Source organism: Rhinoderma darwinii, chromosome 12 (assembly GCF_050947455.1).
Source record: "Rhinoderma darwinii isolate aRhiDar2 chromosome 12, aRhiDar2.hap1, whole genome shotgun sequence".
Lineage (NCBI taxonomy): Eukaryota > Metazoa > Chordata > Amphibia > Anura > Rhinodermatidae > Rhinoderma > Rhinoderma darwinii.
Genome location: NC_134698.1, coordinates 76,747,699 through 76,775,640, shown reverse-complemented (window position 1 = coordinate 76,775,640; position 27,942 = coordinate 76,747,699). Strand labels below are relative to the sequence as shown.

At 41.5% G+C, this 27,942-nt stretch overlaps 1 protein-coding gene across 1 annotated transcript; it reads right to left on the bottom strand.

Moving 5' to 3' along the window:
• Positions 1-27: 27 nt before the first annotated feature.
• GCH1 (GTP cyclohydrolase 1) lies at positions 28-27,642 on the bottom strand. Its single transcript, XM_075844137.1, has 6 exons — positions 26,665-27,642; positions 12,931-13,040; positions 11,488-11,543; positions 6,159-6,190; positions 4,912-4,996; positions 28-4,026 (listed from the first exon to the last, which is right to left on the bottom strand). Exons 1-6 carry the CDS (start codon positions 26,996-26,998, stop codon positions 3,900-3,902), a joined length of 744 nt encoding a protein of 247 aa, XP_075700252.1. The 5' UTR covers positions 26,999-27,642; the 3' UTR covers positions 28-3,899.
• Between the last annotated feature and the right edge of the window lie 300 nt (positions 27,643-27,942).

Sequence of the window (27,942 nt, the reverse complement as noted above, 5' to 3'; positions counted from 1 at the left end):
GTTAAAACTTCAAGAAATACAACGGCGGATGTTACCTGTGCTTTATTAATTGTGCTGAACATAAGATGTAAAATACAATAGCAATAGTTAAATAACCACAACTTGAATTGTACAGAATCACTTATATTATACTTCTATATCGTACACTTTATACCACTTTGTAAAAGGACATTCCTTCTTCAATCCCTTAAAGGGACCTTAACATCATATTACACAAAGTTGTTTTCTGCCTGGGTAGTCTTGGTATATACCGGGTATATTTGCCAGGGTGAGAGAAATTTTTCCCAAAAATATTATTGGTTACAAACGAGACAAATACTCACAAACCGCTCTATAGACCACAGGCACATGGCAGACAATGTACAGGAGGTTATAAATACATACACATAGATACGTCTTCGCTTCTCCTCCGTTTGGATAGGTGAGATGCAGTTTGCTGTTCCTTCTAATCATTAATGTGAACAGGAGCAGAGAAGTAGATATATTTGAAGGACAACTCCACCCAACTCTGAAAGTTCATCTGCCGAGACTGAACAATTAGCACATTTCTGATGACTTTTATTTTTTACTCTTCTCAGGTCCCCTTTAACAAATAGGCAGCAGGTAGTCTAGCTCCTCCCTTCATTCCCTTAAATGGGAAGCCCAGGAGGAGGGGTCTGCTCTGAGGCTCCGCCTGTTTGTGTAAGGAGAGCAGCAAGGAACAATTACAATAGGAGGCAATATAGGAAATGGCTTGAAATTTTATACATCAAAGTTAGGTGGAGTTGCCTCAGAAAACATTTGCTATGATCCAATTTCTCCAAAATACATATATACCTATAGCATGATGAGCAAATAAATACTATAATGATCAGCATGTATTGAAAAAGTAAGAATAAAGCTGGATATAAAGTTTTAAGGGCCTTTTACACCAGCCGACAATCGGCCGGTGCAGCGAGCGCCGATCAACGAGACATCGATGATCGGCGCTCATTTGCTCCTGTCGCACGGAGTTATGGATGAGGACGAGCGGTCGTTACACCGATCGCTCGTCCCCATACGTTATACAAAATGATTTTATTTCTTAATAGGGTTGTCCAGTTTAAACAATCCCTTTATTTATTTTTTTAGATGGGTTTTCTGATGATAAGCCGATCACATGTTGTCTCGCTGCTGGGAACCCCAGCGATCAGCTGTAATCTGTGGAGAACCTTGCAGCAAGTGTTCTATATCCCTGCAGTGCCCTCACAGGTGAAATGAAGCATTACACAAGTCCTAATGAAATCAATGGCCTGCTCATGTACTGCACAGATGTTTAGGGACTTCCAGAGTTTCAGAGGCTCTTTTCAGCCACTTTCCACTGGCTAATTTATGAGAGTCCTGAATGGGGGACCCCCTCTATACTAACGCAGATTTTTCTATACCAGACGATACCTTTAAGATGACTCTTGACTTTTCATGTGTGAAAAATAAATTAATAATCATGGGAGGTTTCAGCTGCTCCGGGATGCGATTATCGGTCATTGACCCAATTCGGGGATCTTAGATGAAACTGACATGTACGACGATATTTGGAACAAGTCATGAAACACAAAAACATAATAGACAAACAATTAGACATAACCAAGGTATAAAGAGGTTCTCCACATAAGTAGATTTCTTCAAAATTATTATTGTAAGGGAGAAAGAGCCTGGTTTAGGACCTGCCGAGCCTCCTTACCCATACATTGCCTTCAGTTTAGTTACAATTCCTCTTATCTTGAGCCAAAGACCTTAGTAATCTGAGACAGACTGGTTGCTAGGGACATACTGTCTGACAATCCCATATATAAGGCTGGGGTTGTTAGGCAGTGAATCCCTAGCAACCAGACACACTCTCTGAGATTAAAGCTGGACTGCCAAAAATACAGGGAAAAGCAACTTGGCAGCACTGTGTCCGTCATTCTCCCGATTTTTCCCGAAATATATTTTGGTGGAGTACACAGTCCACTGGAACATAGTAAAAATGCCCGAAATCACATAACCCTCTTGTAGCTTACTAGTTAGGCTAAATTCACACTAGCGTTAGTATACACTTACCTCTCTTCCGTCAGGACGAGAGGATCGAAACCGTAAAAGGAAAGCAACGGTTCTGTTAGAATTACCATTGATTTCAATGGTAATTCCTTTGTTTCAGTTGCTTTCCGTTTGTCTCTGTTCGCCAGGTTCCCGTTTATTTTTTTGAACGGAAACAAAACTGCAGTCTGCGGACTTTTGTTTTAGTTAAAAAAAACTGAAAACTAGCGAACGGAGACAAACGGAAAGCAACTGAAACAAAATAATTACCATTGAAATCAATGGTAATTCTAACGGAACCGTTGCTTTCCGTTTACGGTTTTGATCCTCTCGTCCTGACGGAAGAGAGGTAAGCGTATACTAACGCTAGTGTGAACTTACCCTTAGTATCTGTAGGACAATTACCGGCTGCGTCGTCTTTGGGCACATCCGTATGGGGAATGTGTTACTTGGATCAACTATTGGATCATCGTTTTTGGTCGATACAGTGCCCTAGCATGGGTCGGCCTGACTGGTTACATTCCATTAGGCATGTAAAATGTATGTTTTTTTGTGACCAAATTTGAAGTGCGTCTGTGGTTTAGGTATGTAACGAAGACAAGTTTCTTCCTTGAAGCACATACATTATATTCTGAAACTTTATTAGTCAAAGTCAGTGGTCTCCAACCTGTGGCTCTCCAGCTGTTCCAAAACTACAACTCCCAGCATTCCCTCACAGTCCGAGATTGATAGGGTATGCTGTAGTTGTAGGCTCGGCTAGAGAACCTCAGGTTGGGGACCATTGCTTTACGTACTGGCACATATATATTTTCAGAATTAAAGGGGTCATCCAGTCCCTAAAAATTGATGGCCTATCCTCAGGATAGGCCATCAATATCTGATCGGTCGGGTTCCGACTGCGCAGCGCTCAATCAAATATTGATTGCCTATCCTGAGGATTGGCCATCAATTTTTAGGGACTGGACAACCACCTTTAATGTGAAATTAACATCATGGTTTGAGACTTCGCATAAGATGGAATCCAGCTTTCTAACAAGCTTGGCTGTGATCGATGAGTTTGCTGTCTGTTGTCTCGCTTGTCACGCTAGGTCTACACCAGAAGACTTTGGAATAGGCAAGAAGAACTGTCAAGTTGAGTCAAAGGCATTGTACAAGATTAGAAAAACATGGCTGCTTTCTTTCAAAAACAGTGCCACACCTGTCCACCGGTTGTGTCTGGTATTGCAGCTTAGCACTGTCCACTTCGGAGGACAGGGGTGGCGCTGTTTTTGCATAAATGACCTCATTCCACTTGCAAAGCCATCTTTCTATAATACCTTGGACCATGCTTTCCTCTTCAGCAGTGGTCTTCAGCTGTTATTAAACTACAACTCCCAACATGCAGCTGACAAGGCATGCTGGGAGTAGTAGATTCAGAATAGCTGGAGAGCCACAGGATGGAGACCACTGCTTCTCAGCTGTCAACCATCTATTAGTCATAGACACAATAGCTGTGGTCTTAGTTGACCTGACCATGATGCAAGACGGGAAGTACCAAGTGTCCGGTCATTGACGACTGGCGCCATTCTGTACCAGGTCCAAAAAGTAATTGTCTATTTAGGGTTAGGCTTTGATAGGACTCAACAAATGTAAACATGTCAAAGGATGAGGTTGTGCCCTTTGCTGCTACATTTTCAATCCACCCCGGATATTTTTCTAATTTCTTTTTAGAAACGTAAACACTGAATACCATAAAATGACATTGAGACCGTCACCATAGAACAGTAGTTAAACCACAGACTAAGACAACTGAACCAGACACATAGACATCGATGAGCAGATTCCGGCAGCGGCGTCATCTCTCCAGACGTTTTTGTGGCACTAGTTCAGCTCTTGATGAGGGTCAAGAATTCTTCTCTAGTTTTGGGGTCCTCTCGGAATACGCCGAGCATGGTGCTGGTTACTGTCTTGCTGTTCATTTTCTGCACCCCTCTCATGACCATACACATGTGACTTTTTGGAAACAAAAAGAGACAAATTATTATTTAGGTCAAGACCACAAAATAGATTTCACTGATGTTCTGCTGACTTGTTCTGTTTGCTTGTATGACTTGGTGTTTTCTGTAAAGCTGGATAGTCAGGGCTGAACCATAATGATGATTATCATACACCTGGATTAACAGGGGCCGAAACCGCCGGGAGTTTCAACAGGAACATCTGATGATCTAATGTGTATGAATTGGGGATGTTGAATTTCAACATGCCTAATCGTTTGTTCCCGCAGGAGATAAGCGGCTACCAGATGTATGTATGTTTCCCAACCAGGGTTCCCGGAAACGCTAGGGTTCCTTGGAGCCTGGACAGGGGTTCCCCAGAACACAGTAGCATGAAGATCTGTCATTTTACAGTAGAGATAGCAAACTGATTTAAATTTGCTTAGCAAAACATGTCTATGCATTCTATAATCCTAATTTCTGGCTTAAAGGGCAAACAATTTGACATGTCAGAAGTTTTGAGCGGTGGGGGTATGAGCACTGAGGCCCCCACCGATCAAAGTGGTGTTCGGACTTATACTTTCTATTGAGCCCGTACACCACTCGCTCGGCTTTCCGAGAAAAGCCGATCAGAAACTAAGCCGCCACCAATCAAAACTTCTGACATGTCAAAAGTTTTTTGAAAGTTTGGTTACGCCTTAACCTCCCTCTACACCAAACTTCTTTGTGGTAAGACTGGGAGTAGGGGTTCCCTGGGAATGGAAAAAATGTTGAGGGGTTACCCCATGGTTATAGGGTTGAGAAACACATTTTTTTTGAGCCTTTGGCAACTTTTCTTAACCATCATCCCCAGTTTGATATATTGTTGTTTACTGTTATTGCAAAAGTAAAAAATGAGACCTACGTAGCTTCCACAACCACTCCCACGCCGGCAGGCTGTAAGGCTTCTGTAATTGCAACGGCGATCTGTTTGGTAAGGCGTTCTTGAACTGTCGAGACACCAGAAAACAATGTAATTTATTGTCATTTTTCACCCATGATACAGATTTACACATTTGCTATTTTTAATGTGTTGGTGTTATACATATTTTGAAGGACGAAAACTTTTCCCCCAGTGCCACCTATAGGTGTCTGCCTTGTAAACCAATGGTCAACTCATTTAAAGTCTGGGTCTGTCAGTTTTCCTCTGTCCTATACTGCCCTACCGACCTGACAGATCCGCTTTAAAGAGCATTGAAACAGGTTTTAACTCTCCATGGAAACTCCCAGCGAGCATTGCCTTAATGTGAACAGCCACCCTTGAATACAACTTTGTTGTTTTTTTTCATCTAAATCGAGCCAAAATTCTGTGCTAATGAATTTCTTAATAAATCTTCAAAGCGATTGGAACTTGCAAAGCTCCAAATCCCCTGCACAGCCATAGATGTAAAAATAACACGTTTCCTACCTGCAGCCACCACTAGGGGGAGCTTAGGAGTTTACTGTATACTATTATACATTGAATTCCTTAAAATAAGAAGCATGCCGTAAGCTCCCCCTAGTGGTCACTGCAAGAGGCCAAAATTGTATCATTTAACGCTCTTATATCTAAGCAGAGGATTTGGAGCTCTGTATCAGAAAAACAGAGCTCCAACCTCTATAAAAGTATATTAGGAAATTAATCGGTACAGAATTTTGGAGCTAAAAATGACCTAATGTTAAAAGGTGGAGAATCACTTTAAAGTCTCACTTTTTTGATGGATCTCAGCAGGGACAATTAGTTTCTTTGAAAAACAAAGGGTCAGCGATCACACAAGGCCTCTCAACCTACACCCTGCGGCCGATAACAAGGAATGTTTTTGTAATCTGGAATGTAATACTATATAATAAGTCAGGTATGATGTAAATATTCAGTGTATGCAGCATTCCGGTCACTGCTGAGATCATGTTGTCAAATCAATTATGATCTGTATAAAGGGCGCTCGCATCGCTGCATCTTAACCATGTCAACAAAGTAATCGTGGCCTTTCTGATGCTAAGAACCTTGCCCATCTGACTCGCTGTCTATGAACCATCCGCTGACCTCTTATTTTTACTAACAAAAGAGTAACTGGCTGGCAGAGTATTCGAGACGTCGGAAGCGATCAGGATCCACAGTGACGGGTTCCTTACCTTGTAGTCGTCTGCTGTAAATCTCCACGATCCTTTAGAAAAACAAAGACAATTTATGTACATTATTATTATTATCATAAAGCTTCGGAGACATATTGAGTAGCGCAGTACACAGAATGTACTCTGACACATCAGTCACTGTCCCAGGTGGAGCTTTCAGTCGAATTTCCCGGATACAAAGGCCAATTTTATAAAAACACCACTAAAATTATAGTTGGGGGGATGGGTGGATAATAGCACAACTTAAACTTGTGCCCCTGGTGCTTGTTTCCACCATAAAACCACCCATTACAGAATCTGAGACCCTAGCACTCGTACCCCTCCCCCCCCTTTCATTACATTTTGGTGTATATCTTGGACCATTTCCCTCCTGTTCTGTTTGCTATTATTACAGTACATGTGGAGAGGTAAACGCCCACATGGATTAGCACCACCCATGAGGATCCATAGCTGCTATGTCTGGCTCTATGGTATCAATGTAACCCAAATATGTTTCCGGAATATAGAGAGTACCCAGAGAAAACCAACACAAGCGACAGGAGAACATGTAACCTCTATGTAGTCATTGCCCTGGTTTCACACGAGCTTATGGCCCCAGTACAGCAAATTCATACTGTTACAATTTATCCAGTTTTATGTAAATAAGGCGTAATTATTGTATAATGAAAAGTTATAATATACATTGTGTTTCAATTACTAAAAATTTCAAGATCTCTGCTTGTCATCGCATGGGAACATTCTTATTTACATCCAGAAATTGAAAACCTGTTCTGATTTAATTTTCTACAGCTGAGGGTTTGTTACAATTGTATCCAGTCTAGACAATCTTCTGTGAGCATTTTACTTGCACTGATACACGGCATAGAGATTTGTGTTGCTGATGTATTTAGCTCACAGAGGTTGGTTAGACTGGATGCAATCGTAGCAAACCCTCAGCTGTTAGGTTTATACCGGTTTTAAGCCTCTGACTGTTAAAAAAAAAAAACGTCTGTTCCTTTTCACTGACGGCAAACAGAGATCTTCAAAATGGTGAGGAATTGAAACACAAAGGGGAGAATTATCTTCCTATGCCAGTTATCTGGTGTAAAAATGTTGCAAACGTGCCAAAAATCGCCAAAATGTAGATGTTTTTTATTGGGGTAGTTTCCCCCTCTCTCGCCACTTTTTCAAAAAAGTTGGTGGGACTTGGCAGAAGGGGGCGACGCCAACCACGGCCCAACGCATTTATTATAATTTACGCCAGATACTGGTGTAAATTATAGCGGATATTTACACAAGCTCGGCTGGTGTAGATTTCCTTCAGTCTCACACGGAAAGCTGAAGATGCGACAAGTTTATTAAGAGGCGTGTGGTGTGACTCCTAATAAATTTGTTTCATCGTATTCTAGCTTGCTTTTTATTAAGACTGGCTTAGTCTAAATATGTGGCCCAAAACTATATCCGAAAGTTGCAGAACCTTTCATTATACAGTGATTAAACTTTATTTAAAAGCTATGTACACCTTTGAATATTATTATTATTATTATTTATTATTATTATTATTGTTTGTGTTTTGTGATTTTAAGCACTTTTTGAATTGAGTTTTATTTAAAAAAACATGATACTTTTTATGATACAGCTTCTATGTATCCTGTGTATATACAGGTTGCTCCCGCTGCCCCCCCACCGGGACCTTCCAGCAATCACCCTGGAACTCTGGCTGGGCATGGGTATGCAGGTTGCTCCCGCTGCCCCTGCCCCCCCCCCCCCACCGGGACCTTCCAGCAATCACCCTGGAACTCTGGCTGGGCATGGGTATGCAGGTTGCTCCCGCTGCCCCCCACCGGGACCTTCCAGCAGTAACCCTGGAACTCTGGCCGGGCATAGGGATAAAGGTTGGTCCCGCTGCCCCCCCCCCCCACCCCACTGGACCCTACAGCAATCACCCTGGAACTCTGGCTGGGCATGGGGACATAGGTTGTTCCCGCTGCCCCCCCCCCCACCGGGACCTTCCAGCAATCACCCTGGAACTCTGGCTGGGCATGGGGACATAGGTTGTTCCCGCTGCCCCCCCCCCCCCCCCCCACCGGGACCTTCCAGCAATCACCCTGGAACTCTGGCTGGGCATGGGGATGCAGGTTGCTACCGCTGCCCCCCCCCCCCCACCCCACCGGCCCCTACAGCAATCACCCTGGAACTCTGGCCGGGCATAGGGACACAGGTTCAGGTGAGCTGAACTGACGGCTTGGCTGAGAGCAGGTCTTGTTTGTGTCCTTCACACAGGATTCACTTCGATGTGATGGATATTATGTGTATCCTGTGTGTCAGACACGGGACCCGCTCTCAGCCAAACCATTATTTCAGCTTCATCATTGTATCATTACATGACTATATCCGCACACATGGATGTTCTCTAATACCAACTATTCCATTTTTGGCACTGGATTCAATTGTCACAGAATTCTATAAGTTTTTTCTTTTCCAGGGGACTCAGTCGTTTAAGGGTTTTTCCTTAAAGGATATGTAAACCTTTTAATATATTTGTTATTATTAAATCCGTTTTGTGATTTTTAAGCACTTTTTGAATTGAATATTTTTTTTTTCGTTTGCATTTTACGATGCAGCTTCTATGTATCCTTTATACATAGAAGCTGTATCGTTCTCTCAGCCCATTCCTTCAGTTCAGCTGAACTAACTGCTCGGCTGAGAGCGGGTCCTGTGTGTTTCTGACACAAAGGATCCACCTAATAACGATCACATCTTAGTGAGGGACACAAACCGGACCCACTATCAGCCAAGCCGCCAGTTCAGCTGAACTGATGTGATGGGCAGAGAGAGAAAGATACAGCTTCTATGTATATAGGAGACATAGAAGCTGTATCGTAAAAAGCAAAAGCAAATAATTAATAAAAGTCAATTCAAAAAGTGCTTAAAATCACACACAAATTTATTTAATAATAACAAAAAAAAGAATTCAAAGGTGTACATATTCTTCAAGGAAAATTACTTTAGCCATTGAGCCCCCTGAAAAAAATTAAAAAATAAATCCATATTCTGGGACAATTGAATCCAGTGCCAAAAATCTCCTCTCCAAGCACTGACTTGGGAAATGGAGAGAGAATTTCGGCAGCTTTAATGACTAGACCCCATAGCAGTGCAGTAAATTGGCTCTATGGCAGTTACACCAATAGGACCCTACGACTACATGGGAACTTGTCTCGTGATTCAATGCTGTGCAAAGTCCTAACTTTGATGCACAATTTGTTGTGTAACACTTGCTAACCTTCCGAATGTTAGCGAGACGTAGGAGACAGATGGACGAGAGTATGACTGCAGGATCTGACTACACAGGGTTTGTTTGTTGTCTGTTACCATGGAGACAAATAGGTCTGCAAAGAGCTGTATACAACAAACAGTAGGAGATCTTTAAATAAAACTGTTTTCAAAGTTGCATATATCTTTTTATTTTAGTTGTATCGGAGTAATAAAATAAATGTTTGCAAAGGTATACACACCCTTTATGGTCAGTCGTTGTTCGCCTCTGCTTTTTCTTATTAAATATATCTGCTTGCCTTATTGGCACAAACCTCTGCAGAATTAAATGTCAAATTTAATTGGAAAACTCTGCACCGCGTGAGATGAAGGCGACCAGTAGATAAAGAACAAATCTTAAGCAAATAATCCTTTTAGAAACCTAAAAGTTTAGGGATAATGTCCGTTTAGTGGAGGATTTGTATAGGGTGAGAGTCTCTTGTTACTTAGAGGATAAATTGTACTTCTGTTTGGACTAATCTTGTGATATGTCTGATATATTACAAAATAACTGAATTCATAAATAAATATTCACCCCTTCAAGTCAATATTTAGTATAGGCACTCTTGGCAGTAAATGCATCCTTGAGTCTATGTAAGATTTTTGTCCCCTCCCCCTGTGTCATGCTCCTCCCCCTCAAGCCCAACTACTGTAGTCATGAATCCCTGTGTCAGAACCCTCCATGCAACAATAGAGATGTGAATGTAATAATATATGTTGTTTTTCTATAAATTCATATATTAACACTATTATTATTATAATGCTGCTGTTATTATTGCTATTACTATTCTTATTATTTTATTACTATAATTGCTATTGTTCTTATTCTTATTATTATTACTATTATCATTACTACTATTATTTTATAAATATTACTATAAATACTATTGTTATTATTAGTAATAGTATTGTTATTATTATTATTACCATTACTATTTTGTTATTACTGCCATTATTATTACTATAAATACTAGTATTAATATTCATATTAATATTATTACTCTTATTACTAAAATGTTATTACTATAATTGCTTTTATTATTATTACTACTATTTATTTTATTACTATTGCTATAATTACTAGTATTATTAGGCTAAGTTCACACTTGCATTGTATAATCCTTTACTCTGATCCGTTTCTAGATCAGAATAACGGATTAAAACGGATCCGTTAAAAAATCCCATTGAAATCAATGGAATTTTGAATTGCATCCTTTAGCGTGGGTTCGTGTCCGTAATGTTAGTCATCCCTTTTCTTGACGGAGGTACAAGGACCGGGTACAGGACTTTTTTTTTCTTCATTCTAAAAAACGGATATCTAACAGATGAGTTATTTTTATCATTGATTGTAATCCGTTTGCATCAGTTAATGGATCCATTCTGATTTAAATACGGATCAGAGTAACGGATTAAACAACGCAAGTGTGAACTTAGCCTAAGTATTATTATTATTACTATAATTATCATTATTACTACTTTTTAAATTATTATTATTACTACTATTTTAGGACCGTGTATTTGGGGGGGGGGATGCTACTGTATTTTATTTATTAAAATCACGCGCGTCGCACGGACCTATGTTACTCAATGGGGCCGTTCAGACAGTCCGTGATTTTCACGTCATGTCCTATACTTGAGCGGTTTTCGCGCATCACGCACCCATTGAAGTCAATGGGTGCGTGAAAATCACGCGCGGCACACGGACGCAATTCCATGTGCTGCGCGTGTTCAAGAAATGAAGGCAAAAATAAAAGCACCTCCTTCATTTCTGTTTCTAAACATAACAACAGTGTCATAACGATGCCATATGCACGAAAATCACGCAGCCACGCATCATTCACTGATGAAACACGAAACTGCAACGCGCGCAAAACGCTGTGTGAATTTCGCCTAATTGTGCATTATCCTGATAGATGGGCCGGGCGCCTCCTCTGGTATTATGTGACCTCCCTGCAGGGTTCAGTCAGTGTTTTTTTTCGCCCATTTTAATTAAATGGCTAACAGAAAAATAATCAATGAACGGAGGACGTGAACTCACCTGGCCAGCTTACTGAGGCCCAGCACTTGTTTGTTTGGGAGATAACCTATGTGCACCTGCAAAGATGAAACATAAGTAGGAGATTGTACAGACTCGGGCTCATATATTGATCGGTTAGGAGAATGGAAGAGATCTGGTAATTGACTAAACCTGCAGTTCTATCATTTATACTTCTTAAAGGAACACTCTAGGTAAGGCCTTATTCACACGAGCGTGGGGAAACTCGGACGCGAAAAAAGGCAATTTTTCACGTCCGAATTTCACACGTGTGGGACTTGTTTTCACGGATCCCCATAGATTGAGTCTATGGAGGGATCCGTGAAAACGGAAGAAAATAGGACATATTCTATTCTTCAATGGACCCTTCACACGCTCTTGAAGCAATTGATATACATGCGTCTGTGTGACGGCCGTTGTTTTAACGGACGTATTTAACACTCATGTGACTAAGCCCTAAAACTGATATATGTAAAGGGGGCCGAGCAGGACACTGATTCAAAGAACACCAAATGATTGTGTCATGCACCGCCCCTTCAGGTCCTGTACTAGGTATAACACTGTGTACCAGTTTTACCTGGTGTTTTTCAAGGGATCACCGCTTGCTGTCAGTGAACAGAAATAATATTACTTCCGGCGGCTGAAAACCTGAACACACCTAACATTTTTAAAGCTGAGAATTTGCCACAATTGTATCCACTCTAGACAATCCTATTTCAGCTAAATAGCTTGAAATACATAATTTCACCTGATACAATGTAGCAAGCTAAGGATTTGTGGTGATTATGTATTTAGCTCGCAATGTATTATTTAGACTGGATGCAATTGTAGCAAACCCTCAACTGTGAGAAGTTTTGCATGTGCATGAGTTTTCAGCCAAAAAGTTGTGAGGTTGAAGGACCATGATATTTCCTAGGACCTATCTGTATAGGACACGTCCAAAGGATATAAATCCACATCTTCTCATTTTTATCTATTTTATTTGGTTATTATGGGGAAATAATGATTAATCTATTGATTGAATCTCCACTGGCTCAAATAAAACATTCTGTGCTGAAATTAATATATCTTTATAGCAATCGGAGCTTGAAGTTTCTCATACAGAGCTCCAAGTTTACTTCATAGTTATAGAGTTATATGATAAAATTCTGACTGCTGGCAGCCACCACTAGGGGGAGCTTACTGAATCTTTTTTTTTAAATTATTATTATTATTATTATTATTATTCAGTTTAATACATGCAGTAAGCTCCTAAGCTCCCCCTAGTGGTGGCTGCAAACAGTCAGAATGTCAGGTAAACAGAGCTTTGACCCCCTATAAAGATATATGAAGAAATTAATTTGCACAAATATTGCATCTAATAAGGTTAAAAAAAACAAAATGATGTTAAAGAGGACATGGACTTAATTAAAGACAGTAATAAACCTTTTGGCGGCAGAGTTTTACCTTTCCAATGAAAGGAACCAGATGATGTTCACACATGGAAAACATGTCAATGTCCTTCACAATCACCATCTCATCGTGGTCTTCATCAAAGATGGCATCGTTCAACACGTCTAGAAAAAAAACAAAAACATTTTTAGACATTGGCTACCCCCACTCCCCCTTCAGTTTGCAATCTCAGGGCCAGACAAATATACATGAGAATGGAGCCTAGTAATTCTGAGATTCTGCATCTACTGAATAAAAACACATAATTTGTAAATATTAGTCAGGCAGTGTTATATAGTAGTTATATGCTTGTACATAGGGGGCAGTATTATAGTAGTTATATTCTTGTATATAGGGAGCAGTATTATAGTAGTTATATTCTTGTATATAGGGGGCAGTATTATAGTAGTTATATACTTGTATATAGGAGCAGTATTATAGTAGTTATATTCTTGTATATAGGGGCAGTATTATAGTAGTTATATTCTTGTATATAGATGCAGTATTATAGTAGTTATATTCTTGTATATAGAGGGCAGTATTATAGTAGTTATATTCTTGTATATAGGAGGCAGTATTATAGTAGTTATATTCTTGTATATAGGGGGCAGTATTATAGTAGTTATATTCTTGTATATAGGGGGGCAGTATTATAGTAGTTATATACTTGTATATAGGGGGCAGTATTATAGTAGTTATATTCTTGTATATAGGGGCAGCATTATAGTAATTATATTCTTGTATATGGGGGCAGTATTATAGTAGTTATATTCTTGTATATAGGGGGCAGTATTATAGTAGTTATATTCTTGTATATAGGGGCAGTATTATAGTAGTTATATTCTTGTATATAGTAGCAGTATTATAGTAATTATATTCTTGTATATAGGGGGCAGTATTATAGTAGTTATATTCTTGTATATAGGGGGCAGTATTATAGTAGTTATATTCTTGTATATAGGAGCAGTATTATAGTAGTTATATTCTTGTATATAGGGGAAGTATTATATCGTAGTTATATTCTTGTATATAGGGGCAGTATTATAGTAGTTATATTCTTGTATATAGGGGCAGTATTATAGTAGTTATATTCTTGTATATAGGGCCAGTATTATAGTAGTTATATTCTTGTATATAGGAGGCAGTATTATATTAGTTATATTCTTGTATATAGGGGCAGTATTATAGTAGTTATATTCTTGTATATAGGGGCAGTATTATAGTAGTTATATTCTTGTATATAGGGGCAGTATTATAGTAGTTATATTCTTGTATATAGGGGGCAGTATTATAGTAGTTATATTCTTGTATATAGGGGCAGTATTATAGTAGTTATATTCTTGTATATAGGGGGCAGTATTATAGTAGTTATATTCTTGTATATAGGGGCAGTATTATAGTAGTTATATTCTTGTATATAGGGGCAGTATTCTAGTAGTTATATTCTTGTATATAGGGGCAGTATTCTAGTAGTTATATTCTTGTATATAGGGGCAGTATTATATCGTAGTTATATTCTTGTATATAGGGGCAGTATTATAGTAGTTATATTCTTGTATATAGGGGGCAGTATTATAGTAGTTATATTCTTGTATATAGGGGCAGTATTATAGTAGTTATATTCTCGTATATAGGAGCAGTATTATAGTAGTTATATTCTTGTATATAGGGGGCAGTATTATAGTAGTTATATTCTTGTATATAGGGGCAGTATTATAGTAGTTATATTCTTGTATATAGGGGGCAGTATTATAGTAGTTATATTCTTGTATATAGGGGCAGTATTATATCGTAGTTATATTCTTGTATATAGGGGCAGTATTATAGTAGTTATATTCTTGTATATAGGGGCAGTATTATAGTAGTTATATTCTTGTATATAGGGGCAGTATTATATCGTAGTTATATTCTTGTATATAGGGGCAGTATTATAGTAGTTATATTCTTGTACATAGGGGCAGTATTATAGTAGTTATATTCTTGTATATAGGGGCCAGTATTATAGTAGTTCTATTCTTGTATATAGGAGTAGTATTATAGTAGTTATATTCTTGTATATAGGAGTAGTATTATAGTAATTATATTCTTGTATATAGGGGCAGTATTATAGTAGTTATATGCTTGTACATAGGGGGCAGTATTATAGTAGTTATATTCTTGTATATAGGGGGCAGTATTATAGTAGTTATATTCTTGTATATAGGAGCAGTATTATAGTAGTTATATTCTTGTATATAGGGGGCAGTATTATAGTAGTTATATTCTTGTATATAGGGGCAGTATTATAGTAGTTATATTCTTGTATATAGGGGGCAGTATTATAGTAGTTATATTCTTGTATATAGGGGCAGTATTATAGTAGTTATATTCTTGTATATAGGGGGCAGTATTATAGTAGTTATATTCTTGTATATAGGAGGCAGTATTCTAGTAGTTGTATGCTTGTATATAGGGGGCAGTATTATAGTAGTTATATTCTTGTATATAGGGGCAGTATTATAGTAGTTATATTCTTGTACATAGGGGCAGTATTATAGTAGTTATATTCTTGTATATAGGGGCAGTATTATAGTAGTTATATTCTTGTACATAGGGGCAGTGTTATAGTAGTTAAATTCTTGTACATAGGGGGCAGTATTATAGTAGTTATATTCTTGTATATAGGGGCAGTATTATAGTAGTTATATTCTTGTACATAGGGGCAGTATTATAGTAGTTATATTCTTGTATATAGGGGGCAGTATTATAGTGGTTATATTCTTGTATATAGGGAGCAGTATTATAGTAGTTATATTCTTGTATATAGGGGCAGTATTATAGTAGTTATATTCTGGTACATAGGGGCAGTATTATAGTAGTTATATTCTTGTACATAGGGGCAGTATTATAGTAGTTATATTCTTGTATATAGGGAGCAGTATTATAGTAGTTATATTCTTGTACATAGGGGGCAGTATTATAGTAGTTTATATTCTTGTATATAGGGCAGTATTATAGTAGTTATATTCTTGTATATAGGGCAGTATTATAGTAGTTATATTCTTGTATATGGGGCAGTATTATAGTAGTTATATTCTTGTACATAGGGGCAGTGTTATAGTAGTTAAATTCTTGTACATAGGGGGCAGTATTATAGTAGTTATATTCTTGTATATAGGAGCAGTATTATAGTAGTTATATTCTTGTTTATAGGGACAGTATTATAGTAGTTATATTCTTGTATATAGGAGCAGTATTATAGTAGTTATATTCTTGTATATAGGAGCAGTATTATAGCAGTTATATTCTTGTATATAGGGGGCAGTATTATAGTAGTTATATTCTTGTATATAGGGAGCAGTATTATAGTAGTTTATATTCTTGTATATAGGGGGCAGTATTATAGTAGTTATATTCTCGTATATAGGAGCAGTATTATAGTGGTTATATTCTTGTACATAGGGGCAGTATTATAGTAGTTATATTCTCGTATATAGGAGCAGTATTATAGTGGTTATATTCTTGTATATAGGGGGCAGTATTATAGTAGTTATATTCTCGTATATAGGCGCAGTATTATAGTGGTTATATTCTTGTACATAGGGGCAGTATTATAGTGGTTATATTCTTGTATATAGGGGGCAGTATTATAGTAGTTATATTCTTATACATGGTTACTGTGATGTTAATTTCAACTGTAACTGTTTGCCCTTTAAGAAAATGAAATACAATTTTTACTTGATATTTTATGGCTATTTCAGTAGCTTATTTCCGTGCTGCTGTGCCTCTATCTATGTACTGAACAGACCGTGATAACAGGACAGTTTAATTTCCTGTGTCCTGTGCGCCTCATACGGGTAACCTTGGAAACACAAATGTGCGTCATTTTCCTCCTTCCATAAAGGTAATCACTCTTTAAATGTTGTTTGATCATGTTTGTTCCTTATTGTAGCATTGATGAAAGGAGGTGATGAGTTTAGGCTGACATTTAACAATTAAACCCAATTACATGGGAAGGGGGGTATGGAGAAAAGTTGAGCAAACAGGAGCATTGATGTTGCTCACAGCTACCAATTTCTATGCTCATCTTGTAAGCATAGATTAGAAAAAAAACATAGCTCCTGATTGGTTGCCACAGACTTACCATATTCTGTTGGTTTATATATGATATGTACAATCCTGCCTCTTGTAGAGTACAAATTACACTATATGTGCAGTGTAAATAGTAGCCTCCTGGTGGCCATAGCCAGTACTACACTAATCCAGTTTTATTTCCCAAATACACTAGTAATAATTGCACTTATTGAAATTTTCCCATGACTTTAGCGAGAACACTGATTTCTGCTGTATATGATGCATAATGCAATTAATATTTAGCAAAATAAAGTTTAGTTCAAAGGCGCTGAATGTTGTGTAACCATAGTAGAGTTCAGTCATACAGTGAAATACATGAGCAATCAATATTATCTCACTAGTAACAGGTAGAAAGGTTGACAGGGGTGGATTCCAGGACTGTTCAATGTTCAGCAGATAATATTCCTAGGTTACATGGACACCATCGCTGCCTTTATCAATATACAAAGGGCAGAGTCAAGGTGAAAGTTATTATTATATGAGGATTGTGGTCATTATATGAAAGGAAAACACCTCTTTGAGGCGTTTTTCATAGTGTTCAATGGAAAATCAGCTTAAAAAAACGCCTCTAGAAGTGGCATGCTACTTCTTCTTACGGAGCCTCTTTTTACGCTCCGTTTTTTAAACAGAGGCGTAAAAAGACGCCGCGTATGAACTAAATGCAGCTTTTCCAATTGATTTCAATGGGCAGATGTTTGTAGGCGTTCAGCTTCAGTTTTTTCAGGAGTTTTTCGAGGCGTAAACGCCCCGAAATACGCCTGAAACCACTGCATGTGAAAATACCCTAAGGGTGCAGTCACATGCGGCTCAGTTTGATGTAGAAATTTCTGCAATTGAAAATCAGTTCTATTAATATTTTGCTCTATCCTCTCGCTCTATCCTCTCGCTCTATCCTCTCGCTCTATCCTCTCGCTCTATCCTCTCGCTCTATCCTCTCGCTCTATCCTCTCGCTCTATCCTCTCGCTCTATCCTCTCGCTCTATCCTCTCCCTCTATCCTCTCCCTCTATCCTCTCCCTCTATCCTCTCCCTCTATCCTCTCCCTCTATCCTCTCCCTCTATCCTCTCCCTCTATCCTCTCCCTCTATCCTCTCCCTCTATCCTCTCCCTCTATCCTCTCCCTCTATCCTCTCCTCTCCCTCTCTCCTCTCCCTCTCTCCTCTCCCTCTCTCCTCTCCCTCTATCCTCTCCCTCTATCCTCTCCCTCTATCCTCTCCCTCTATCCTCTCCCTCTATCCTCTCCCTCTATCCTCTCCCTCTATCCTCTCCCTCTATCCTCTCCCTCTATCCTCTCCCTCTATCCTCTCCCTCTATCCTCTCCCTCTATCCTCTCTCCTCTATCCTCTCTCCTCTCCCTCTATCCTCTCCCTCTATCCTCTCCCTCTATCCTCTCCCTCTATCCTCTCCCTCTATCCTCTCCCTCTATCCTCTCCCTCTATCCTCTCCCTCTATCCTCTCCCTCTATCCTCTCCCTCTATCCTCTCCCTCTATCCTCTCTCCTCTATCCTCTCTCCTCTCCCTCTCTCCTCTCCCTCTATCCTCTCCCTCTATCCTCTCCCTCTATCCTCTCCCTCTATCCTCTATCCTCTCTCCTCCCCCTTTCTCCTCTCCCTCTATCCTCTCCCTCTATCACAGCTGCTATGTCTGCCACGACTATATCTACGCCCATGCATTCACGCTATCCTGCTGCAAAGTATCATGGTCCCAAAAAATGATGCAACATTTATTCAAAGGTGCAATTTGCATCGACTTCTAACTATAAACCAGTTCACATTACTTTGAAGTTCATGTTTAAATGAAAACGTTTTTGGGGTTTCTTATTTTTTATTTTTTTTTGTGTCTAAATTGCAGGACGGCGCACATCAGCTGATACATAACTCCTCTGTAGGTGCAGCCGCTGTAATTTGAAATACCTGTATATCGATATGGACACAGAGTTACAATTACCAGGTTAATTTCAGGAAGTGCTTAAATTGCAGTCGCACAGACGCGGCGGCGGCGGCGAGGTTACAGGGCATTTCACCAAGTAAACAGCAGGTGCTGCAGGAGAAAGCACACAAAGCCCTTTATGTGACCGCCTCAGAGACGTGTGACAGCTGCGTGAATGGGGAGAGTGATGGGCTGATGCTGATGCTGCGTCCGGGAGACTGGAAATTAAATATCTCTATAGAAACGCGTCTCTGTTGGCGAATTGAGTAAAAATAATTTAAATATTCCAGCAATATGGTGACATGGGTTTAGCATGGAGTCAGGGTCGGCTGATCCAGGGAGACGGGGGCAGCTCCTTATAGTTAATTTATTTCTTTATCCAATCCATAGATAATATAAATGGGAACAGTGTAATTAGGATCCGACATGCGTGTCTGTGTTTTTTTTGTTTTTTTAATTAGAATCTTGGCTACCCCTCCCCCACCACACATTAAACTTGCTTCTCCTGGCGTTAACGTTTCTTCCGGACCCAAGCCCCTCTCTCCTTTGCAATTCGGTGTTATACCTCCTCTCTCTCTCTCTCTCTCCACCCTGTACCATGTATGAGACTTGGCTGTGTATATGCACCGACCCTGAAGGGTGGCACATGGAATCCAAAAAGGTTCATGTTCTAAACCCATAGGTTCTCCATGTGGCACCATATTCCCTCCTAGAAGCAATGCAATACCTACATAACACAGCAAGCAATATATAGGTACAGTACGCGCCCACATTGATCCGTAATACAGTCATTTGCATGACGCCATATACTTAGCGAAGGGCGGAGTATGACACAAATAGATTGACCAGCGCAGTCCGAGACGTAACTCGAAGCTCTTGGGCCCAAATTTAAAATCTGCAATATGACCCCAAATACTATGTGGCTTCTTCTTGTGTGGCAGAAGGACCTGTGGGCCCACCTCAGGCACCAGGGCCCAGATGGGAGTGCTACGTCTGCACCCCCTATAGCTACGCCACTGAGTCGAATCGCCAAAATATAACCCGGTCTGACTTATTTAATGCAAAACACAAAATTACAACTCCAAAAAGTGGGTGTGCGCGTTGTGAGGATCGTCAATTCTCCAAACACAACTCTGATACTTCCCGAGGCACTGGTAATGGGCATCAATATCAGGACCTCAATGGGCACTGGTTTAGCTGCCATTAGTGGTAGCATCTTTTACCCAGGTAGAAGACCACTATATCTCACAAAGAGCAGAATAGAATATTCATATGGAGACGTAGGTCCGCACAGGAGCTGTATACACAAAACGGTAGAAGATTTTTAACCACAACTACTTGCATAGGGGCAAAATAAAAGTGGAGAAATTAAAAAAAAAATAACTTGTTGACAAAGCGGACGTGCGCTTAAAACGTTATAGGGACAATGTTAATGACGCCCGATTCAACCGCTCAGATTACCGTTATATTGAAGATGGTAAATGTGTCATTGCAGGAATGGTCACATACCCCTCGATGTAATATATTATATATATATATATTTCTTCTATGTGATGTGTTCCTGGTTTGAACTCTTTTGCCCCCTCGCTCACGGACGCGGCGGTGATATCTTTGTGTCTGATCTAATCTTGCCAGTCTCGTCACCAGTCTGCGAGCTGCAGCAAGACGCGGCCCGGGCTCCTCTGAGGAGGCAGATCAGGCGGCCTGAGGTCGGATATTAATGTCTGTCCCATCTGATTACTGATAACCAGGCAGATTCTCCTTTATGTGCTGCAGTCATGATTACTATGAACAATCTCATAAAGGGGATCTCTGCCCATACAATGATTTCCTCTTTTAGGGCAGCATATTATGGGGACAGTTCCGCTGCATTATTAGCGCAAACAGCACAAAATATATTGCACCGTTTGGCTATTAGCAGCTAATAAAGAATACAGCGGACTCCAAGTTAAGAATCCGCTGTATTTATTAGGGAGCGCTCCTCTCTCCAGTGATGGCCGCCGTGTATCTGTATGTATGTATGGCAGCCATCAATCACTAATAGGGGGCTGGGGGAGTGCTCCCCTAGTAAATACAGCGGACTCTTAACTAGGAGTCCGCTGTATTCTTTATTAGTCATACGGCACAATATATATATTTTTTCTTTGTGCCGTTTTCGCTAATAGTACATCGGACATGTACCCGTAATATGCTGCCCTAAGACAGGAAGTCATTTTATGATGACCGATCCACTTTAAGGGTCAGTTCACACGTTGTGTAAATACTGCAGTTTTTCCGCAATGGAATTCGTTGCTGAAAATCCGCTGCAAATACAGTAGCGGCAAAGTGGATGACATAAAACAAATGTCATCCACACACTGCGTAAATACTGAGCGGAAAAAAACGCTCAGAAATTGACCTGCGGTGCGGAATATTATTCTGCAGGATGTCAATTGTATTAAATTCAATGTGGAGGTAAATCCCGCAACAAATGGCAGTTGTGGTTTTTTTTTGCTGCGGGTTTGCAGCGATCCCGCCTCAAAAAACGCAACTCAGAAAAAAACCAACTCATACTTACCCAGGAGTCTGTGTTCCTCCGTCCAGCGTGGCCTCCTGCGATGAAACGTCATCCCAGGAGGCCGGCCTGTTAGCAGTTTTCCACAGCGGACATTCTGGTTGAAAACCTGCACCACAGTTTGGTGCGCTTTTTCGCCCGGAATTCCCTGGGACGCACAGAGCGGATACGCTGCGTGATTTTTGCGCAACCATTGATGTGCAAAAAATGCACAAGTTGCATGAAAAACACAATGTCTGAATGGCCTCATTGAATTGCATAGGTCTGTGTGACGTCTGTTGTTTTAACACGCGCAACACGGATGTGAAATTCGCTCGCGTGAATAAGGCCTTATACGTTGTGTATTGACTGAGGTTCACCTCTTATTAAGGCTGCATGCACACATCCGTCGGCCGTTGTGCGGCCGCTAATGACGGATCCGTGAAACACGGCCCGCACATGGATGGCTTCCGTGTGCAGTCCGTTGTATCACGGACCAGATTAATGAAACGACCGAGACTGTTCCGTGAAAAACAGACAAGAGTAGGACATGTTCTATTTTATTATTATTATTATTATTATTATTATTATTATTATTATGGCCTGTCCATCAAAAGTCGAACAAGAACTTTGGGGGACTTTTATTATTTCATTTAATTATTTTGACGCTATAATTTTCCACTGTAAGACTATGTTCACATGGAGGAATTTTTGCGGTTGATTTCCGCCTCAAAATTCTGCTTTCCATTCACTTAAATGGAAAGCGCACGCTTCTTGTTCCCGCTAGCTGATTATTATTTTTTAGCTAGCGGACAAAAGAAGCTTCCTGCCCGATCTTCAGGCGGATTCCTCCCAAACCTCCCATTGAAGTGAAGGAGAGTAGGAATCTTCAGGCTGGCGGCAGGAATAATTCTGCGGCGGATTTTGTGGCGGGACCCGCCAAGCAAAATCCGCCGTGTGAACATGGTCTAACTGGCACTGCACAGCAACCCTAGTTACAGGGGAAATCAGCCGTGATATAGGGACTATTGTCACGGTTGGGGCTGTGCTAGGTCTGGTTAGATCCATCAGCAGCCTCTTACTACCGCCATCCCGGCGATCATGTGACCAGTAGCTGTTGCTGCCTCTATTCTATACACCGCATTTGAGCCCATTGAAAACCGCTTTTGTCTTCTCTTCATGGCAGTCTCTGACTACCGGGCACCCGACATTGAGCTGCCCAATCGTTCGGGCATCAAGCTTAACCTGCGACTAACTGTATATATACTGTGGCCGGTCCTCAACCAGTTAAACTGCTCTGGAAAAATGAAAGCTGCGCTGTGATTGGTTGCTATCGGTAACCAGGCCAGTTTTGGAAATAAAAGATGCATAAATTGAATAGTCCCTGAAAACTTGCTAGACACGTTAGACGATTTCCTGCTTCCCCTTGTACAGATTTGGATCCCCGGAGCTTCATGTTACTCTAGATCACATGCCTGAAAATTGCGCTGTTCTAGAGTCTGATGTGTTGTGACCGCACTATTTAAGGCCGGTTTCAAACGTGGCGTAAATGCTACGGATTTTCCGCAACCTATTTCATTGTGGAAAGAGTGGATGAGATTTGAACAAATCTCATCCACGTGCAGCGTAAAAAATAAGCCGAAAAAACGTTCAGAAATTGACTTGCTGTGCGTTTTTTTAAATCCGCAGCATAAATTGACATCGCTGCTTTTCTGTTGTGGGTTTACCCCACTGAATTCGATGGGAGGTAAACCCCGCAACAAATAGCAGATGTTGTGATTTTTACGGCCGAAAAAACTGAGTTTCTGACGCAAAACTCGGAACGAAAAAAGAAGATTATACTTACCCAGAACTCTCTGCTTCTAGGTCCAGGAATGACCTTTCCGCTCATGTGACTGCTGCTATTTTCCGCAGCGGACATTCCGGCCGAGAAACTGCACCACAATTTGGTATCCAAGGTGGATACGCTGTGTACGGCGTATTCGCAGCGTATCCACACTATGTGAACATAGCCTTATGGGTTTTTTCTTTTCTGGAATTAATCATAGTGGTGGGAAAGCATGGGCTAGAAAAACCACAAGGGACTTTCCACAGAAGCACGTCAAGAGACATTTCTTAGAACTGACCCTTAATAAAAAATAAAAAAAGTGCCTCCGTTGACTCTTACGAAAATGACATCTATTAACACGTCGGTGCCCTTTAACCAATAAAACATGGCAATAAGTACCCACAAAATGTGCACAGTAAGGTACAGGTTTAAGAGTGGTGCTCAAAGTCCTGTATGGGGACTGATTGTGGATGGTAGAGCATGAATTGGGTGTATAGGAGAAGGATGAACCCCACCCCGAGATTAGCCTATGGGGCTCCATTAAGTGTAGGACCCGTGCTTGATGGTAGTGATAGAGGTGGGGACCCGACCACTGTTTTAGCACACCCCCCCCCCCCACCCCCAATGAGACAGTAATGACAAATTCTATTGCTAAGCCATAAAGGAACGTGTCAGTAGGTTTGTAGCCACTAAACCACCAGCATGTCATTATGTCACGTTTGTCACCCAGCTTTCCCAGATTCCTGAAAAGCAAATCGACCGTGCAGCTCATCCCCATTTAAGTGAAGTCCTTCATTCAGCTGATCAGTAGGGTTGCCATAAGTTGGACCGCCACCGATCCGATGTTGATGGGCTATCCTAAGGGTAGACCAATCAAAATTACAGTCTCGGAAAACCTTAAAGGGAACCTGTCAGTAGGTTTGGATCCACTAATCCACCAGCATGCTGTTATGCAACTGGGCTTTATCATACCTCCCAACAGTCCCGGATTCAACAGGACAGTCCCGGATTTCGGGCGGTGTCCCGCGCGGCCGGTGATATGTCCCCGGACTCCCGGTGTCAACTGTATCTGCGTCCTCAGGATGCAAATACAGTTGGACCTGATGCTGAAGCAGGGAACAGTCAGCTCCCTGCTTCAGCATTAGTACAGAGGACTCTCGGGGCACAGAGCACGGGAAAGCCCATGACGTCACTGTTCTTATATGGACAGTGAAATTAGTGGCTTCTCCATAGAGGAACCCCTGGCCAGAGCGTTGCCGACTATCTGTCTGGGGATTCCGTCTCTAGAGGGAGTCCAAATGGCTATGGGGGGGAGGTGACACTATCTATATGGGCACTGTGGCACTTAATATGTGGGCACTGGCATTATACTGTATGGGGCTGCTATTGGGGCATTATACTGTATGTGGCAGCTGTGGAGGAATTCTAGTGTATGGTGGCAACTATAGTGGCATTATCGTGTATGGTGGTAGCTATGGGGGCATTATACTGTATGGGGGCAGCTGTGGGGGCATTATACTGTATATGGGCAGCTATGAGGGCATTATACTGTATAGGGGCAGCTATGAGGGCATTCTACTGTGGGGGCAGCTATGAGGGCATTATACTGTATAGGGGCAGCTATCAGGGCATTATACGGTGTGGGGGCAGCTATGAGGGCATTATACTGTATAGGGGCAGCTATAAGGGCATTATACGGTGTGGGGGCAGCTATGAGGGCATTATACTGTATAGGGGCAGCTATGAGGGCATTATACGGTGTGGGAGGCACTATGGGAGCACGATACTGTGTCTGTGTGGGATGAAGCGGGTGTGTGTGGGTGGGGATTGGGCGGGATTAGAGGTGTGACTTAAAAGGGAAAAAATGTGCCCGTCTTTGCGATATTTGAATGTTGGGAGCTATGGGTTTAGAGCCCCAAACCTGACCACGTCAAAAACTGACATTTAGGGAATAGTAAATAAAGTAACTTACAACTTACCGAGAAGAGACCTGGAACGGCATCGGGTGCCTGCACATGAAGCAGAGGACGGTACATTGTGCAGCTCGTTGAAGCTGGATGTACTATCCTCGGGCTTCATGTGTGTGATGCGCCTGCGCCTGATAGCGCCGGACTCCTTTGGGTAAGTTGTAATGACGTGGGCAGGTTTGGAAACACTAAGCTTTAGCTACAGAATTTTAGGTATCAAATATACAATATGAATGACATAATCCGCCCCAAAAAAATTGCATGCTTTTTTTTCGTAAACTTGGGGTAACATTTTTCATTTACTTTTAACCCTGTGGGGTGATTGGTTGGTGAGCAGGAGCCTGAGCGCTTCACTCCCCTCTTCCCAACCAATCAATTCTGCCCATCGCTGACGACATTGACGGTCACACGGCATTTACCACACTTTGCCAATATCTCCGCCAACTTACTATTGGTTGGCAGCAATTATTAAAGGGACCCAACCCAAATTCTGACTCCATTTGCAGTGCAGGTAAATGACAACTATTGTTCTCTGTCATCAGCCTGAAAAGTTTGACTGTAATGTTCTTTAATGGCATGACTGACAGCCTGGAAAATCCCTGCCCCATCCCCCATCACTACATTACCGCCTGTATCTCTAGTGCCGAGAACCTCCAGATACATTTGTGTGTGACTGATATCAGCCGCTCGTCTTATAATGCTGCTGTATATTATAAGCTGCTCAAATGAACATTTCAGGGTCTGGATAATTGCTCCTACCAATAGTACGATTCTTTTAAGCCGTCCGTTACTGAAAAAATCTGTTTGACAACCAATATAGTCGCCATTACAAATCCCATAGAGGTTGTCATTCAGCTTTTCCAGGATCCTGAATGGCAAATATGTCAAATTATGTATAGACTCCTCTCACACTCTCATATTGCTATGTAACTAAGCAGTTAAGGAGTCTGGCAAACCTAGAAGACCACCGCTGAGGGTATAGTGGCGGCTATATTGGTTGTCACCCAGCTTTGTCCGAAGTGAAAAACTGACTGTAGTACTCTAGGGCAGGGGTCGGCAACCTACGGCATTCTAGCTGTTGTGAAACTACAATTCCCAGCATGCCCTGATTGCATTTGGCTGGAATAATAAAGCCTTTGGCTGTCAGGGTATGCTGGGAGTTGTAGTTTCACAACTGGAGTGCCGAAGGTTTCTGACCTCTGCTTTAGGGGATAGAGATATTTACAACAAAACTGTAATATTAAAGTTCTAAAGGTGTCAGATACTCTCAAGAAAGCCCAAGAAACGCTGTGTACCCAGCAAGGCATGCTGAAACTTGTAGTTCCAGCGCCCTCGGCGAGCCACAGGTTGCCTAAGTCTTCCCTATAATGAAGCACTTACCAGATATTGTCTCTTGGTAGCCCTTGGTGAAGAACTGCATGGCGGTTGCTGCCCTCCATGGAGTTTTCAGTAGTCCCTGTCTTCCAGGGTCTTCTCCAAGTGCCCGCAGGATGGTACTATAAGCGGCTGCCAAGGTGGGTAGATTTAGTTCATTGTCTTCCTCACTGCGGGTTCTTTCTTCTCTCCAGCTCTCCAGGGGTGGGGTGCTCACCTCAGACCTACCCCGATCTACTCGGCTCAATGCCATGGAAGAGTCCTTCTTATCTTCTTGTAGGAATCCATTGCAGTTGGCCGGTTTCTTCTCTGGCAATGGCCTTGACTTGACGGGATCCATGTCCGTGCGGACTCCTAGGCTGAGGTGTAGGACTGAGCGATGTTCCTCTACTAGACTCCACTCTCTACCAAGAAGCCTTCAGGAAAGTTCTGAAAGTTCATCACCAGATAAGCATGTGATGGGAACTGGAAGCCACCTGAGATACCGTCACCTGCTCTCTACACATATGATGTACAATCTACTAGTCATACAATCTTACCCTGAACTGACAGCGAGCAAGGACCATGAGTTTAGGTCTAGACCAGAGATGTTCTCCAAATCCGATGCTCTTGGTCTAGGCGGATGGTCAAATGGGCAGCAGGAAGACCTTCGCAGTAGACGTCTGCTCGCTCAGGCAAGATCTTCTGGAGCTTCTAGGTCCACCTTTGCTCTCTGACCATTCAAGTGTCACTCAAAAGAGAACCTGGTTTAGCAGTCAAGTCTTGGTCTGGAGATGCAGGTGAGATCGTTAGCCTCGTGGTTCTGGATAGACTTCTTGCTGGCAGATCGGATGCCTTGTGGTGGCCAAGAAGACTCGGAGAGACAGAACATAGGCACTTGGATCTGGCTTAGATCGCTGCTCCGGGCACTATTGCCCAAGTCGCTGAGCTTTGCTCTCCTCTCGGATCTCAGCAGGTTATAGCTGCTTTATTGTAGCTTACCGGACAGCCCATTCTTTCACACCCCCCTTATTGGCTATTGCAGGGTGTGCGTCACTGACAGTTTGTAAGAGGATCAGGGAGGAGAATGAGGAGGGAGCAGCAGCTATGGGGGGAGACGGAGAAAGTGCCCTGAGTGCAGGAAGGAATTAGATTCATATCATAGAACATGCACAGGGGAGAGATGTCCTGGGAAATCGGGGTGCTGCTGCAGCTCTGTCCCTTTAAATTTCACATGATGGGCGGTGTAGTTCATGGTATTTTATACGGTACCATCTCCTGTTCTGGGAATTCCAATGAATGGTT

Coding starts and splice junctions, on each gene's coding strand:
- GCH1 (XM_075844137.1), bottom strand. CDS start 26,998: ATGGATCCCGTCAAGTCAAGGCCATTGCCAGAGAAGAAACCGGCCAAC. Junction 6,191..11,487: donor GGCCTCAGTAAGCTGGCCAG/GTGAGTTCACGT, acceptor GTTTTTCTAAAG/GATCGTGGAGATTTACAGCA. Junction 4,027..4,911: donor GGAGTGGTTGTGGAAGCTAC/GTAGGTCTCATT, acceptor GTTTCCAAAAAG/TCACATGTGTATGGTCATGA.